The 18,412-nt window shown below is 40.2% G+C and overlaps 1 protein-coding gene across 1 annotated transcript; it reads right to left on the reverse strand.

Annotated features, from left to right (window-relative positions):
• Positions 1 to 874: 874 nt before the first annotated feature.
• On the reverse strand, positions 875 to 14,259 carry TMEM175 (transmembrane protein 175). Its single transcript, XM_032206363.1, has 10 exons — positions 14,095 to 14,259; positions 13,888 to 13,926; positions 12,569 to 12,666; positions 10,614 to 10,665; positions 8,893 to 8,928; positions 7,668 to 7,751; positions 6,815 to 6,979; positions 4,948 to 5,026; positions 2,989 to 3,130; positions 875 to 2,435 (listed from the first exon to the last, which is right to left on the reverse strand). The coding sequence occupies exons 1-10, from the start codon at positions 14,257 to 14,259 to the stop codon at positions 1,772 to 1,774; spliced, it is 1,524 nt and encodes a 507-aa protein (XP_032062254.1). The 3' UTR covers positions 875 to 1,771.
• Between the last annotated feature and the right edge of the window lie 4,153 nt (positions 14,260 to 18,412).

The following is an 18,412-nucleotide window of genomic DNA, read 5'->3' on the forward strand; positions in this document are numbered from 1 at the left end:
CCAAATGGGGAAAAAATAAAAAAGGAAAAATGCTTTATTTAGTCACTTTTATTTATTCAGTGCAATTCAAAGCATCCCTGTAAACGCTGGAATGAAACTCTGTGGTCAGATTCAGTTGCAGGTCTCATTTTCAAGTACCAACAAAAAAAGAATAAACCTTTCAAACCTTTTTTTACATCCAATTAAAAGTTTAGGTGTTTTTCCATGCTGCCTTTACGATCTGACTGTCTAAACACTACCTATCACAAAGCATGCAGGTTAGTTCTGTTTTTTTTTTTTTTACATCCATCAACTTCTCTGAGCTGAACCCCAGAACCTAAACTATTCCAGAGCTCACTCACACATATCTGATAAAAAAAAATTGGTATTAACACATATACTTACTATGACAGAAGATAAAAATTTGCAACAAGATGACCAAACTGCGAAAGCAGAAATAAAGGGCTGGAAGCTTTGCTGTTTTTCTTCACTGATTGAAATTTATTACAAATACAGATATTCACTGCTTACGTGCCGACGGCATAGTTGAAACAAAAACACAGAACCAAAAGTGCTTTTATTAGTTATTAGAACGAAAGAGCAACACGTAACACATCACATAATCTTACTGCAAATCATTTATCCTAAACCAGGTATAAAACTCCTTGCATATTTGAAGATACTTTTTCACAAGAATTACACAATACTAAGGATTAGATGTCAGTACCAAGGTGCTTCAAACCAAAAGTACAAGTGCTTTCAGACTGATCTGAACTGAAACTAGGTATCTGAATTTGTTCTCACTATCATTACTCCAAGCGTTATTTGCCAGAGCACTTTGGTTTTATTTTATTGTTGTTGTTATTGTTGTTTGTTTTGTGGTGCTTTTTTTTTTTTTTTTTTGAACACCAAAATCCCCCAAATGCTTTTAAATAAAGCATTAAAGCTGTTAGGCACTAAGTTCAAGATACAAACGAATGCCTCTGCCAAAAAGAAATGTAAGGACTGACAAATTTACCTCTAGTCCCACAGCTCTTGAGATTTCTTCCCAGGGATATACCAAAACTAGTTCATGTAGTCACATGGATCCTCATTTGTGAAATACAGCCTTTCGAAAAAGAACAAGTATGACTGAAGAACTTGTGTTCAGGCAGCCTGGGAGAAGGCATATGGGTCTCAATTGCAACTTCTATCTGAACTTATGCTCAGAGTCATTCAGAATGAAGTAGTTTTCAAAACGCTACCACAAGTTTGTGGCTACACAGAAGAGGCAACGAAACCATAAAAAATAAAAATAAAATTAAAAGGGAGACCACCAATCTGTATACACAAATGTTTACAGTGATTCACCATCCAGAAAAACAGGTCTCCATCATCTCTTCCAAACCTCACTCCCTATCTTGTAGCAGCATAACCAGCTTCTACACCTGTGCTTGGTTGCCACAATGACTATCACAGGTCTGAAAAAGGATATTTTGCTGGGTATCTGTGTATTTCATCATCGATCATCACTGCAGTTGTACTTCAAGCAGCATTTGTTTCCAAAAGGTTAATTGTCAAGGCAGGGGAACATGCTTTCTGTCTTCCCTACTTAGCTCCTTCTCCCCCACCCCCTTATTTTTTTCAGTTACTGGTTTTGCAGAGTCTCAAGCATGACCAGCTACAGCTGAAGTATGACCCAGTTATGGCAAACACAGGCTTTAATTTAGATCAATACAGATTACACATCAAGACAATGTGAGTTAGAAGAATTGCAATTAATGTTGCAACTTCGCATGCACTGCATGGAAATTTATGACAGTGTATCAGTAGGAGACAAACATGCCTCCTCCTCTTCTAGCAGTACAACCTTCCGCCTGGAGAGAGACATCACAGACTTTATGAGAGTTAAGGAAATTCTAACAAAAATGCGCAAGGCAAGAAAAGCAAATGGGATTACAATCTGCATAAGATGGAAAATTTCTGTGCTAAATTCACTTAACAAGCACGTTAGAAAGAAGGCCCCTAGGCTTACGCAAGGGTAGAGAGCCAGCTTGGCAAACATGAAGGCATGCTCCTTGCCACCATACCTAGCAAAAGGATGCAACGTTTCCCTTTCATGCAGGAGGGCTGTAGTCCATATTGCAAACTGAAATATGCTGGCAAAGAAAGTAATAACACAGCTGACCTGAATGGCTTCTATTTCATTGTGAGACTTCTCTGCAAATTCACTGGTCAGCTGGTAAGCCAGTGGAAGCCCGCCAATGAATGCCAATGAAAGTATATTAAGCAGTCCCATTAATCGGGTGGCTTTTGTTACATATAGGAAAAGTGAGTGATGGACAAACCACAGGAGACCAATTGTTACAAATGAGCCAAAGTAGGCAAGGTAGTTTGGCCCATATTCACTTAAAGCTTCAAGAAGGCTGCCATGAAACTTCTCTCTCACTTCTCTTGGATCGGGGACATTGTCTTCACTGTGGAGAGAAAACTCACTTTACTTTGCATGTTAGTTTTATAAAAACACTCCTGGGGCAACAGTTAAGTATTTTGTTTTAATCTGGGTGTGTAGGAAAGAACAGGCATCCACTCTGTAGTTCTCTAGTTTGTACCTCAAAAGAAGCATTTCAAATAAAAGTTCATGAATTAAATTAAATCTGAAAGGAAACACAAAAGAAAATTGGCTTTCCTTCAGGTTAATTTAATAAAGCTGCCACAGGGACTAAACAGCTTTTGTTGGTAAAAGGCTTTTATCTGAAAACACATCTAAACATAAAGGAGACTTTGTCCTTCAAGACTCTCCAACCCAATATACGTTAAACAGACTAATGATTAGTACTTCTGAAATGTGCTAAAAATATCTTCCATTTGTGCACTGTAACTTTCCAAAATATCACACTTGAGATAACCACTACAGGCTTTAGAAGTAAAAAGCAATGTTTGGTTAGCTTTATTTCCTCAGATATTACATATAGACATGAATTGGCATTATAGTTAACACTAATTGTCAGAGGCAACACAAAATCTTACCATATGTCCAAAATGAGCAAGGTTGCTACAATGGCATAGACTCCATCGCTGAATGCTTCTACCCGTTCCTTACTCAGAGGCTCACTAAGGTAAAAACTAAAGGTTTCTAAGCTATGGTATTCCTCTTCTTCATTTCTCTGACCTGGAAAACAAACCTGGATGTATACTAATGAAAGACAAAAATCAGACAGTACAAAGCAAGGTACTTAAAGCATTAAAAAACAAAAACAACAACAACAACAAAAAACCTACTGTGATCTCCCTTTTTCTTTCTCTCCACCCCTCAAAATCTTTCCATAGAAAGAAGGGTCCTATCCACCTACACATGTCACTCATTCCACTTTTTTTCCTGCAGCCGTGGCTCCCCCTGAAGTTCATGTTGCTTCCCTACAGGACAAGCACAACAGAGACAAAAAATCCCTGTCCTTTAAACCGTGTAGCAGACCATCTCCACCAAATGAACACGGGCCCAAAGCTCTAATTGAACAAAATATTTGAGCTAAACAAATCAGATGCTGTGCCAGGAGGGCACAGGACATCTTCCCCAGGAAGCCTTAATAACTGTGGGTCCCCAAAGACACTGTGGAGAACTTATACTGCACAGGAAGAAAAACCTCACTGCAGAACCGGGGCTGCACTGGCACATGAAATCACCTGCTTTAAAATAAATCCAGCCTTTCGCCGGAAGATGGGGCTCTGGAGCTTTTAAGGAAAACATCAAACTCATCCCTAAAGACTGAGCTTTGAATTGCCCAGCTAGCCAAGCTGCACCACCTCAGGAGTATAGATTTGATGAAGAAAAAGCCTGCAGTTTCCAGAATTAAAGAGAGAAACACAATTAAAAAGCAAGTGTAAACACATCTCAATCAATATAACAGTAAATTACGTTAGCCATCTGACAGGGTTAGACAAATACAGCCTTGACCTGGCTGTGAACAGCGGTGTGCCCACTGCAGCAGGCACAGCAAAATATCTCTGCCCATTTTTTCTCTGGATCTGAGACTCTGGCTTCAGCTGTTTCAAAGCATTTCTACCTGTCTAATCCTGCTTCTGCATGGCAGAATCAAATAGGTTCCTATTCGTAGCAAACAAAGATAGACTTGTCCTGGGCTAAAATGGAGCAGCAGAGGCACAAAGGTGTTACTCTGCTGACTCACCTATGCAGTGCTTATTCCAAAGACATACATCTGTTTGGTATTTTTCTGCTCAGTTAATATTACTCTCAAAGGGGGGCAGTGCCTCTTTTGGCTAAATAGCTTGCGTGGTAACATCTCCTCTTTTATTTTGGCACTGGCAACATCTCTCCTCAGTAGAGTCTCAGCAGAGCTGAATAGCAGAAGTGGCTGTTGGCACGGTTATGCAATGGTCAGTGTTGACAGAAAGGGGGCGGAAGGAACCTCAGCAAGGAGCATGAGGGAAGGCAGCATGGATTTAGGCTGCCTTTAGCCATGTGTGAATTTAAACCACAGCAGTTAGATACGTAAGGCATAATGCACTGAACAGTTACTTACACTAGATGTGCTTCAATTACATATCTGCTTGTTACAGACTCTCAAACATGCTGCTGATTGCTGGTTTGAGAATGTGGGACCATAGAGTACTGCTGGGAAATGATACAGGTACAGAGCTTGCTTTCTATATTTTTCTGTCCTCATTCTCCTTTTTTAGAAGGGAAGAAGGATTGCCTGCAGCCATCACTCAGCAAAAAACAGAGAGGTTTTGCTTTCAGAAACAACTTAGTAATGCATACCTTACATATACATGTATCTATTAGTAAATTAAAGGGAAAGCAGAGGGCTACGGAGAAACTGGAAGCAAAGCAATAAAACACCAAATCACTGTACGCCAAGAGTGAAATTGGAAGTAGAGTTAAAATTACTTCATTCCGTGCTATTTGGATAACATGTTGACAACCTAATAACATATCTGAACATACTCCCTAGAAATGCTCTTACTCACCCAAAATCTTGGTTTTACACCACGTAATGAATCGAGACAGATGTGGAAAAATGATTACAAGCCCGAGAAGTACGTAAGACTATGGAGAAAAAAATAAACAGAGGTTAAATTTAGTTATCAAAATGTAAATTTCTTTCTAAGTTTAACATTAAACTGTTATTCTCAACCTTTAGGTATAATCACATTGAGAAAAAAAATCTTGATTTTATGACATGGAAATGACTCACCTGAAATCAACACGCACCTCTTGAATATTACATGTGCATCCTAATGCTTTTTGATAGCTAGTTTAGTTTTGATAGCTAGTTTAGTGCCAGCTATGAATACTGAATTAAAACAGGAAGAGAAATAATCCTGCTAACAAATGCAGTAACGATTTCTTGGGAGTTTGGAGAACCGTTGCATATTTCTAATACTATCTGTCACTTGCCACTCAACCTGAAATGTCAAGTTTGACAGCTAAAACTCCTAAGCACCCCTGCATTGTGCTGGCAAGTTATTTGGATAACAATGTAATAACGTGATCAGGAAAGGCTGTAGACAACAAAACCAGAAAACAAACAAGAAAAGCACAAAATACTTTCTTTGGTTGAATCACAATTTTAATTCCAGCAGGCTGCACAAAAAATGTATTGAAATAAGGTGATGGAGGGTGGTGGCAAGGAAGGAGATATAAAGGTTTCTTAAGCTAAAGCAAAGAAACAGCCGTGAGGGATACTCTCAAGGACAGAGCTCTTCGCAGATTTTGACCAGCATTCTGTAAGAACTTCATAAAATTCTTTGAATCTCTGCTGGTTCCTTTATGTCTTTGATGAAGGCAGAAGCTCTGCTAAGCATCTCTGTGAAAAGTCATTATTACAAAAACACCCCATCTCTCTCAAATTTGAATACATTTATTTCAACAAGTTCCCTAAAAAAAGACCATGATTTAAGTGTCTGTGTCCTGAACTTTACATGCTTTTTGAAGTGTGTAACTGTCTCTGTCCCATTGTGCCAGCTGTACTTAGGGGGGAATTTGCATATGCTGCATGTCTCTGTGTACTACTTCTGTCCAAAAAACAGCTCAGTGGGTCACAAGTGGTTCACAGACTGCACAAGTCTAAACACAAGTGCAACCTGTAGATTAATTTGACTGATGTTAATTAAAAAAAAATAAAAATACTAGTGAACTAGAGAGAGAAGGAAGTAACAGGGAAGACTGAGATGAGGAGAGTATTTTGTTAAAATTGGATATTTTCATGCTTGGACTCATAATTGGCCCTTTTATCAATAGTAACCAAAATTTTGTGGTAAAAACATTGATTATTTTCCATGGTTATTAATATGTAGATGCAACCTTACCACTTAATAAAGGTGGCCGAGGCTGCCATAAGTGCAGGCTTTAGTGAAAAACATTTGTTTTGAGATGCAGGTTGGCTAACTGGTCTATTTATTCAATTCCTTCTTGCACCTTGCGAGTACAGCAATTATATTCACCTATCTTCAGTTGTGCAGTGTGATGTTTATTTCATGTAACCTTTCACATTATCTCACTGACTTACGGTAAGCAAAATGCTAAGTTACTGTTTAGATCTGCTTCTGAAGATCAATTAAGGGAACCATTACAAAAACCAAGGCTAAGCAAGTAAAGCAAATACTGTAGCAGAATATTCTTTGAAAACCCATGCAAAATTCATAGATTAAACAAAATTGGCCTGTATGAATTGAAAACATCCAATGCAAAATAGCAACCATGATTACATCACCATAAAACCAGCAACTGAGAAAGTCTGCATATTTAACGTGGACACCATTATTTTAACACAGGCACAAACACAGATAATACATACTGCTGTACCCAAGTACTCTGTTAACTGGGAGAACTTACCAAAGGAATAAAGAAAAAGGAAAAGACAGCTGCTAAAAAACATAAAATCGGTCCTCTTAGGATAATCTTCAAGATATGACGCTTATAGAAATTCTGATTTTCAGACACTTGTATCTGTTGATTCAGTAAGTGTGGGTGATAGAATCCATACAGTACTATCACAGCCTGCAAGGAGAAGAGCGTTACTGAAGGTAATACACACAAGTACACACAGCATTTCAGCACTATAACTGCAAAATTATAAATAAACAAATATATTTACAAATTCCAGAACACATTCAACCTTATTTTTCACTCCCACATGGAGGACCTGTCTTAGAAACTCTGCGATTTCACACTTTTCTGTGTATCAGGATTTTAGTTTCCTCTGCAGAGCATGACATGACCATGGATCTTACATGAAGAAGGCAGGCCTCCATAGCAAGGAACAGAAAGTGACAAGGCACTGTTCCAGGCAACAAACAGTGCCGTGCTATGTATTTAGCACTGAGTCAGAAAGCCTCTCTCTGTTCACTCAGCCACTGCTGTGTGGCTCAGTGGGAACTTAGGCAGGCAAGGTCAACTACTGTTTCATCAATATTTAAATTTAAAGAATTTAAAAAAAAAATTAAAGAGAGGGAAGAAATTCTGTGGGTCAGCTGATTTAGCTGCATGTATCAGTTTCACAGGACAGTGTCAATCATCTCATTAGCACATGTTTTCTCACAGCAACAGGCGCAGCTTTGAAAAATACTGCTATACAAAAGAAAAAGACACTTAGCAATTTATATCCACAGTTAATAAACCTAATTTTAGTTCTGCCCAATAGAATCTAGGCTCTAAAAGTGAAAATGTAAGGGGATAGCTCTAATACCTGTATAAGGCCAATGACAACAGCGCAGACACTGAACAGGAATATTCCAAAAGGTACTCCTGGAAAGGAGGCCATTAAGGAAAACTAGAAAAAATGCAACCAGATCAAACATTTAGTTTGGAAGCAACGTAGGAACAACAACAGAGAAAAAGGAGTATTCTTCATTCGATACTGAAACTTTAAAGCATAAACACTTGGCTTTCTGATATAATTCCACTAAATGCAGTTTCTAGCCACAAGCACATGCAAGCATCCCAACAGAGGGTATCTGGATAGACGGCTTTGCTCATATGCTGATACTGCTAAAATTCACCCCCTCTAATGCTATGTCTTCTTAATAACTACAGGCTGATTTGCAGCTGAGCATGAAGTTTAACATTTTCAGTAGACGAGATGTTCATAACTGAATATTCTTGATATTAAGATACCTTCTTGAACCTTTTAATTTCTCTACCTCCATGGCTGCTTGTTGTATCAACTTCTGCAGCTTCATTAGGTGAGACAAAAAAAAAAAAAGAAAAAAAAAGAAGCGGGCAGTAAAAGTGTGTATTAGGGTAACACAGCTAACTTTCCAAAAATTATTTCAGCTTGGAGGCAAAGGAAGAAGTAGGTGCTCTTGCTGACAAAGGCCCTTTTGCTGACCACAGCTTTATTCTTTGCAGATTAATACATAACACAGATATATCCATGGAGAAACAAATTACTAGATCATCAAATCTGCATATTTAAAAAGTAGATACTTTTTGCTAGAACCACCACTGCTGAATAAGCCACAAATGATACCAAAAACTCTCTCCAGGTTACAAGAGTAAAATACTCTGCTATCTAAAGAGGAGTTTGAAATACAGGTATAGTTCCCTTAGAAAATTCAAAATTCTCATCAGTGAACTTTGACATTCAATTCATCTGCTTCTTTTAAATAAAACCTGGGATACTATGGCTTTCCATGGTTATTATTTATCTTACACATTACCCATTTTCTGCCAGGCCTACATATGACATGCAGGAGATGAAGAATTTTCAGAAAATTCTTCCATATTTTTTTTTTGATGAATTTTAAGAAATTAAGGATTAATGCACTAATTGTAAAATTAACTGCTAGAATGGATTCAGGGTTTACACTATAATAATAGTCTCCTGGCTTTCGGAATACTTTGGTATAACCTTTCCAAATAAGGAAAAAACCGTAACATAAATATATGTCAACATTTAGAAAAGTACTTACAGTGTATGGCAAGAAAGTTATGATCATCATACAAGCCTAAAGAAAAGAAAAAAAGTGTACTGAAACACTAGGTGAACTACAAGCAAGCAATAGCATCATTTAAGATGTAGCCAGAGAATTGAACACAAACAACTCAAATGCAAGTGTTGCATCTTGAGAAGAAAACATTTCTGAAGTGGCTGAGCTATGACTGAAAGATACAGCCAGTTCTGTACACACCTTCAAGGTTTGCTATGCAAACTGTACACACTTATTTTAGAAAATTCTAGTTTTCTTTACAGTGCCACAGATAAAAGTCTTCCTTATGGCTCCTAACAGACTTCTCACTGGACTAGCAATGCCAAAAATAGAAGCGCCTCCTTAGGATGTGTGATTTCCCTTGACAAAGCCATTAATTTCTGATCATAAATTTTTCAAATATTAGCTAAGGAAGGACAAACAAACAAACCTAAAACAGGCAGAAAAGATGATCAGACAGGGGGAGCACCTCTCCTGTGAAGAAAGGCTGAGGGAGCTGGGGCTGTCCAGGCTGAAGAAGAGAAGGCTCCAGGGAGACCTCCTTGTGGCCTTTCAAAACTTAAAGGGGTCTTATAAAAAGGATGGAGAGGGACTCCACTCAAATAGATAATAACAGGACAAGGGGGAATGGTCTTAAAACTAAGAGGACAGATTTAGATTAGACATTAGGAAGAAATTCTTCACTGTAAGGGGCCATGAGTCTGGCACAGGCTGCCCAGAGAAGCTGTGGATGCCCCATCCCTTGAGGTGCTCAAGGCCAGGCTGGATGGGGCCTTGGCCAGCCTGATCTAGTGGGTGGCATCACTGCCTATGGCAGGGTGCTGAAGTTGGATGATCTTTAAGGTCTCCTCCAATTCAAGCCATTCAATGTTTCTATGAAATGCATAGTTTTGAAAGCTAAATTACAGAAGAATTATATGCCTTAAACAACTCTTCTTACATGAATTCTTGTAGTGTTCTCACAGAATTTAAACTCAGTATTTTTTAGTCACTAAAGTTAAACAAACTGTGTAATTGTACATTGTCGAGAGAACCGAATTTTAAGCAATATAGTAAAAATACGAAGCTTTATCTGAAAGCAGAAATACACTTTCCATTGCAGCATCCCATTACAACTAACTGTAACCAAGATATTACAAGGTAGCTCATTAAAAAATACACACCCAAATAAAGAAAGAATTTTTAACAGATAAGGTTTAGGAAAGAGTGAATCTCAAAACACTGCATCAGAGACTGGTCTCTCAGACGTAGTTTTTTTTAAGATTGTGTTTCAAATAAGCTTCACAATGAATTTCTGGGTAACTCAAACATAGAAATGGCTGAAACCTTAACTCAAACTCAAACCCATAGCTATCATTTTTGCCACAAAAGACATAAAATGTCATTTTCTCAAGTCTGGAGGAAAAAAGTCACATAGACCAGGAAAGTCAAAAGCTTTGTGCTTAGGTACCTCTTGAGTTCCCTAAGATGAACTTCCACCTAACCTCGTGCAGATCTTCTTTTGGTGTACAATGCAAGTTAAAAGCAAGTTAGTTATCAAACATGTGCTTTGGCGAAGAGGAGTTAAAGCTCTCTGTACCTTATGGGCTTTGAAATTTGGTGGAATTGATTTAAATTAGAAACATTCTGTTGTATGTATACAGTCTAAAGAAAAAGTGACCTACAGTTGGTAGCTAATCACAGGTATGTTGGGTAAGACTCACCAGATTTAGAAGCGCAAGGACGTCATCTATAAGTTCTATCACCTGAAACAACCTGTCAAGGCAAGTTAAGATACCATGAACAAGCCAGCTCCCGAAATATGTTACAACACTGCATACAAATTATGCATTTATTGTATTACAGGGGAACCTGATTTCCCTTGCTCCAGAATTTAGGCAAGCAGTCCAAGTGCTACCAAAACATAAATTTAAACATGGAAGTCACTTGTTAGAAAAAAAAAAAAATGAAAAGCTAGATATGAACAGTCAAGTCCAATCAATGGAAAAGTTGTTAAGAACCCCATTTCTATTTGAAGGACAAGTGGCATAAGACGTATCAAACTGACCTCTTATTTTTATTTTTTATTTTTTTGGCTCTATCCTTCCTCTGCACTTGTAATTGTACCTTTACTGTGAGGTAAATTTAACTGTTGTTAAGAGCCAATTCATGTGTGAAAAAGGAATCAAGATGGCCATTCTGACACATCAAGGCGCCACAATCCTAACAATGCAGAGAGCTACAAATGGGTATCACACCTTGGAAAATGGAACACAGGAGGTAATCACAGGTTGCGCCTCTGACAGAATAGGATCAATCCACTTACTTAGAGGAAAAACAGTGGTAATATTTGCTAACGTGATAAATTAAAAAAGCACTGCCATGATTGCTTACAGTGTCCCATCGTTGGAAGTATTCAAGGCCAGGCTGGATGGGGCTTTGAGCAACCTGGTCCAGTGGGAGGTGTCCCTTCCCAATAGGATGGTGGGGGAATTCGATGATCTGTAAGGTCCCTTCCAACCCAAACCATTCTATGACCCTGTGATTCCAATACTGTAGAGAGTAAACTGCAGAGCTGCCTTGATTTTTAGCTTGACTGAGAGGATTTTAATAATACCATAGAGATAACATTTATTCAGGCCATGTTTCCTTTAAAACTATCCTATCTATTTATTCACAGCTTTCTAATATACGCTGACTTAGAAATTAATAACACTCAATTACATTTCATGTTTTCCTTAATTTTTAAGAGGCTGTTGCTTTACCCAGAAAGAAGTACACCAAAGACTGACTGTCGTATTTCAGCTCACCTGTTAACACTGCAAGGTGTTCACTAGAGGTAAGCATATCAAGTTTGAAAAACAAAATGTTGCTTTGGACTATAGCTGTTTGCTATCTAATTATTGTAAATACTTGGATGTATTACCAAGAATCCAGGCTATTAGGGAAAAAAAATGACAAATTAGAATTGCCTCCGTACAACTGATCTCTAAAGAAAGCAAAGTTACTTTATTTTTTAGTGACTTCATTAGAACACAATCCAAACTGTCTTTAAATGAATGGATTTGGAAAGAGGACCAGCTTACCTTGTTCTTAAGAATAAAAACCCTCAAAATACTATGGCAGAAGAAAAAAAAAATGCTTGCTGCCCTACCCCCACAAAACACCTGCATATTAATTTCCTTTTGACTACTAAGGTACGTGTAAGCGGCAAAGTGGCAATGTCCACAGCTGTGGAAAATGCAGCATCTGCAACATCACAACTAGTTTTGCAAGAAGCACTGCTGAGGACTGAAAAAGACAAGTTTTAGGCCAGCAGTCCTATCTGGATTCCTCTATTTGTGCATCACACAACTTAAAATGTCATGCTTTTTCAGCATACTCTTACGTTTAATTCCATCAAGAATATTAAGTGAAATGAAGAGTAACTCTGAATTTAAGGACATATAATACTTCTTTTTCTTTGTATCACAGTTTCTATAGTGTAGAAACACATTAAGTCACTGATTAGGATAGCACTTCTTACAGTGTATTTTCATAATTACTATCCAACAACAAAAAGTCCAGAAACATATCAGCAACATAGGAACGTATCAGACAGAAGGTGATCTTCTGCCCTTTTAAACAACAGCTTTTCTTTGACTCTGTAGTGGAGTTAAACATTTTTGCTTGTTCCTACCTTACATGAGCTGCCCATGCCACTGTGACTATTAAGAAGGTCATCAAGTAGACTGCAATTTTTGTTAGAAGAAGTTGCTGAACGCTTTCACCTAGTTTCTGAAACAAAATAAAAAGTGTCACCCAGACAGAAAGAAAAAAATAGTTATTTTCTGAAAGTACTAGCATTACTTACAAGTGGGAATGACATGCAGTCATACAGAGTATTTTTTTGAAAACGCTTGCCAGTAATGCAGTTTTCCTCCAATAGTCTTTTTTTTTTTTTTACCATCATGCAGACAAACTGTATTAGACACTGATAAGTATACTGAAATGTGTAGTTAATGGACTATGATATTCCAACACAACTCTTCAACCTGTAAAATTTGGGCTTTCCAGACCTCAGTTCACCCTTTGATTCATTCATGCACTCTCACATTGCTGTTACTGTGATAATGCATTTTAGGAGAAGGGCTGGCTACAAAACATCCCTATTATTTCCTTAACAGTGACTTCTGAAGTAAATGCATCCTACGGATTTTCATATGATGATTATTCACAATGAGGCAGGGAAGAGCTCAACCACATCAGTTCTGCACATACCACCACAACATCAGAATAGATTACACAGACTGATGCAGTGTATTTGCTGGATCATACCCGAGTTTCCTAAACTGAGGCAAAACGTTCAACATTGAGTCTAGCTCTGTTTTTAAGAGCGGATAAACAAACTGTGATTAAAAAAATTGTGAATCTCCTCAAGAGACTACATTGCATTGCCCAACACTCCTGCTTCATTCTGATTTAATTTTCTGTAGTCCCTTTTTATTATTATTATTATTATTATTATTATTATTATTCTGATTACAGTTGTGATTAAACTGGTCTTAAAGCCAGCACTACATTAAGTGGCTTCTCTGACAGATGATATATTACAAATAAGAGCTGATTTTTATTTATTTTTTAAATTTTTTTTTCTGGAAGATGCTTTGGTTTGACAGGTAATTTATCTTCATACAAAAGTATGAAATCTATGTATAATAAAAGTATAAAATGTATGTATAATAAAAGTATAAAATCTATGATGTGTATACATATACATTTCATTCAGGTTTTATGTCATTACTCCTGTAGATTACACGGATCTTCAGTATTTAAAATTTTTCACCTTGAGTTCAACAGCTCCTCCTCCTAGAGGAAATTTCTTGTTAGATATAACGTTATTTAGCTTTCTTTGTGAAGTTTGGAGCTTGAACTGAAGTGGGGTGTTAAATCAGGACGTCACATGCATGTCCAAAGATACCAGAAACAACAACAACAGAACAAGAACAGCAGAGATACCTGATCGGGGTGTATTTTTGTGTGGGCCACAGGCAGAATCTGAAAGAAGAAAGCCCAATGAGTACACACGCAGCTCATTTCCTCGCTCGGAGCATGAATGAAGCCCAACACAACTCCAGACGGCTGCAGATAGACATTCGCGCAGTCCCGGCTCCCTGCTCCCCGCACCCCCCCGGTCCCTACAAACCCGGGCAGCCCGGGGCTCACCATCACGGTGGCGATGATGGAGAGCAGCGCGTCGCTGTAGGCCAGCAGCCGGTGCGAGGTCTGCGTGCTGCTGCCCAGCTCCAGCTCCAGCGCCCGGCCGTGCAAAGCCTCCCCCGGCACGGCTCCGGGGACGGGGCCCGGCGTGGCGGCCCGCGGAGCCGACATGGCCCCGCCGGCAGCCGGCGCCTCCCGCGGGGCGGTGGCGGGGCCCGGCCGGGAAGCGGGCCCGAGAGACGCCGGCCCCGCCGGGCAGGAGAGCAGCGGAGCGGCCCCGGGGCACGCGGCGGGAGGCGGCTGCCGACCGTGGCCCTGCCCCGCCGCTCGCCGCCGCACCGGCACCGCCACCGCTGCGGGAGCTGCGTGTGCCCAGCCCCGGGCGGAGCGGGATGAGGGGAGGCCTCATGGCGGCCTGCAGCTCCCTCACCAGGGGAGCGGAGCGGCAGGCGCTGAGCTCTGCTCTCTGGGGACAGCGACAGGACCCGAGGGGACGGCATGGAGCTGGGACAGGGGAGGGTCAGGATGGGGGTTAGGGAAAGGGTCTGCACCCAGAGGGTGCTCGGGCACTGGCACGGGCTGCCCAGAGCAGTGGTCACAGCACTGAGCCTGCTGGAACTCCAGAAGCATTTGGACAATGCTCTCAGACACATGGTCTGATTTTTTGGAAATACGAATTAAGAATGATTTTCCTTAGGTCTGGGAGTGTCAGTGAGAGTATCTTGAAGTTGGTGCCTGGTACAGGTGACTTGAGTTGGCTCTTTACATCTAATGTGTATACACCAAAAATGACACTTCACAGAGGCTGTGATGTTCAGAATTTCTCAGTTTTGTTTATACATCATATTTTAAAATCTGTATGTGAATTCCAAAGTAGCTTTTTTCTTTTTTTTCTTAATTACTATTTTTGTTTTATTACTGGCCCAACCAGCCTTGCCACTTCAAATCATTTGCTTTATGTACTTTGTTCTCTCCTTTGCAGCTGCAACTAGAGGCTTTTGGTTTACGTTCATGTTTTTATCTTGTTGGCATTTAGTTCATACCACAACGACAGTCCATCTGGAATATATATAATTTATAAGCCTACATATAGGCGTATGGTTTCAGTGAAGTTGTGCTCCAGCTGATGTGATTCAAACACTGTTGCAAAGTGGTTTTACTACACAGAACTACTTTCATTGTTAGTCTTTTCTTGTAACTGAACGGGAATATTCCCAAATTTGTGAAAGATTTTAGTCTGGCAGTATCTTAGTCATCATCATCATATTATTATTTTCCCCAGTTCCTAGAAGAGGTATTCTCTACATAGTGGGTTTCATGTAAGACCTCTTAGAGAAGAAGCCAAGAACTCAAATTGCTTGCCCACACTGCTGGGGTGAAAATGTTCTAGGTTTGGAGAAATTCAAATCTGAGAATACACTGAGAGCGTGGTTTAATTCTTAAACATCTGACTGTGCTTACTGACTGGAATTAGATATCCAAGATGGTCTAGACTGAAAAAAAAAAAATCAAAATATAAGATTTTGCACTCTAGCAGTAGAAGGTGCTGCTTGCAGTAATCAGTAATTGATTTGCCTCAGTTCCTCTATCAGCTGAAGCAAAAAGTACAGAGGCTAGATCAGAAATAAGTTGCTGAGCATATACCACATTGGAATGAATTTGTAATAGACTTCTTGAAAGGAATATTTCAGCAGGTATGCCAGAAATGCTGTGGAAATCTCTGAAGTTTATAAATAGGAGTTGGAAATTAGAGAGTAAGATCCAGGCAATAGTTGCAAGAACTTGTGGATGTCAGTCAGTTGTGCCTCAGACTCTGCTGGGGTGTTTCTACACCTGGTAGAAGTTTGCTTTTAAATGAATTGGGGTCTGCAGTGAGGGGGGTAGATGTTATAGACCTATCTGGGTTCCACCACTGATCAGCCTGAGACAGCAAAACATAGTCTTCCAGGAGAGAAGAATGTGAAAAGAGATGAGAATCTTGTCTGCACGCAGAAGCAAGAAACGGCAGAGGAGAGAGCTGCGAAGTTGCAAGGCGTCACCCGGAAAAGGGTAGGAGCTACGCAGCTTTGTAACGTGTATGGGGAGACTTGTGAGGAACTGAAACACGCTAGCAATGGAGCTTAGCAGAGAGAGGCCTGGGAAATCACCTCAGAAATTTTTGTGGAGTGCCAGCAACAATCCAGAGAGCAGATCCTGAGTAAATTTGCCAGTTAGGACAGCATTTGTTCTGCAGAAATTTCCTGAGGCAGGTATGTAAACTGCGACTGATACCCCCCTGTCCCCAATCCCCTGTAATATGGTTAGCAGAACCAACAGTAAGGTAAAGAGCTGTAACACATCAGTCAGCTCGCCATGTATTGCCCCCCACTGCCCTTCTCTGTCCCCCGTTCCTGGCACCAGGGTGTGTTGACAGCCACTAGCAGGCAAGCCTCCTGCTGGCGGTGTGATTAAGCCCTTCAGCGTTATCAAAGCCTGGGTGCTGGGCCACCAACACGTGGCGACACCCATCATGGAACAGGGACGCCTAACAGCACGTGAGATATTGCCTATAAAATCAAGCAGCAGTAAGCCCTCACTGGGGCTTAGACTGGAACTGCTGCTGGACAGCAAAACCTTTGATCCCCATGAGGCCAGGGACACCCCCACCATCATCTTCTTCCTCTGAGGACTGAGTGAGTGACTCATGTTCTTTTAGGTGAAGTCTGAATGTGGAGTATGATTGCTGTATTATATGCTGATTATTAAGAATTTGACATATGATCTGCAGAGGATCCAGGTGGCTGAAAAGTCCACGTAACTAAGAATTTTATATAATAAGATAGCTGTATTAATTATTAGGCATTCTACATTAACTGTAAGCTAAATGCTAGAAATTTTACATAGGAATGAGATATGCTGACTGCTAAAGTTTTTATGTAATAATAAAGCTATAATTCTAACCAGAACCCTATGGCTATTCTTCATTCTGCCAAGGATACCCAGAAGAACCTTCCTGTCCCCCGTAGCCTCAGGTGACGTTCATTTCAGGCTGGCCTGAATGGTCTAAGCTGCAGTATGTGTTGTTAAAACTGAACAAAGTGACCAAGATGTAAGAACTACGTGAGCTGTGAGATCTCTGAAAGCTGCGGTTTTTTTTATAAGCCAGTTGAACTGAAGTGTTGTATTGACAATGAAAGGAAATAGCAGAACTGTGGCAAAAATAAGCTTGTAAAACAACAAGGGGGAAGCCTTTGGCTGAAATACCGAAATGGTGTGCCAAATACAAGCAGGATATGTGTGGACTTCAGTTGGGATTGGTACAGTTTTATGGCTCAAATAGCGATTTCTTTTTGAGATCATGGGCTACAGAGCAATAGTGGAAGTGATTACATCTGTGGAAGGTCTTCCGGATCATCTCTCCATTTTCCATAACAGTTGTTTGCATCTAGTGACACCAACAGTGTTTTTTACACTTGGTCAAGAAGCATTAGCAAGTGAGGAAAGGAAACATGACTGTTAGAGAAGCAGTTCACATTGTTATAGAAAATTCACCAGTGATAGATGAATATAAGCCTGTTCCAGCATTTTGTAACCCTCACTGTAAAGCAGTTCTTACGCATGTTTGTGTGGAATTTCCTGTGTTCCCGTTTTTGGCCATTGCCCCTTGTCCTATTGCTGCACAGCACTGCAAAGAGCCTGGCCCCCTCTATTTGCCTCCCACACTTCAGATATTTATAAACATGGATCAGTTCACCCCTCAGTCTTCTCCAGGCTGAACAGACCCAGGTCTCTCAGCCTTTCTTCATGGGGAAGATGCTCCAGGCCCCGTATCATCTTCGTGGCTCTCCTCTGGACTCTCTCCAGGAGATCCCTGTCTTTTTTGTACCGGGGAGCCCAGAACTGGACACAGTACTCCAGGTGAGGCCTGACTGGGGCAGAGTAGAGGGGCAGGATCACCTCCCTTGACCTGCTGGCCATGCTCTTTTTAATGTACCCCAGGATCCCGTTGGACTTCTTGGCCACAAAGGCTCACTGCTGGCTCAAGGCCAACCCGTCGTCCACCATCCCCAGGTCCTTCTCTGCAGAGCTCCTCTGCAGCAGGTCAGCTGCAGGAGAAGACTGAAATTGTTCATGTGAACATTTTTAGGTGCTTTGTACAACGTGTTTTGCAGAACTTGAGCTCAGGGTATTGCACAGAAGTGATATCCTTCCAAGAACACATATCTCTGTGACTAGTTTATTTTTGAGAGGTATTATAATGAACTTTTTGAAACTAAAGAGAGTCAACAAAATAAAACAAGTGAGTTAATGGACTTCAAAGGGCATTTCTGATAATCATTAACTG

This window comes from Aythya fuligula, chromosome Z (genome assembly GCF_009819795.1).
Source record: "Aythya fuligula isolate bAytFul2 chromosome Z, bAytFul2.pri, whole genome shotgun sequence".
Lineage (NCBI taxonomy): Eukaryota > Metazoa > Chordata > Aves > Anseriformes > Anatidae > Aythya > Aythya fuligula.

Excerpts from the sequence above, each read along its gene's own strand:
- TMEM175 (XM_032206363.1), bottom strand. The coding sequence starts at position 14,259 with ATGTCGGCTCCGCGGGCCGCCACGCCGGGCCCCGTCCCCGGAGCCGTG. Across the intron at positions 12,667-13,887 it reads CAAAAATACACCCCGATCAG|AAACTAGGTGAAAGCGTTCA; the intron begins GTATCTCTGCTG and ends ATTTTGTTTCAG. Across the intron at positions 2,436-2,988 it reads TTGCTCATTTTGGACATATG|TGAAGACAATGTCCCCGATC; the intron begins GTAAGATTTTGT and ends TTCTCTCCACAG.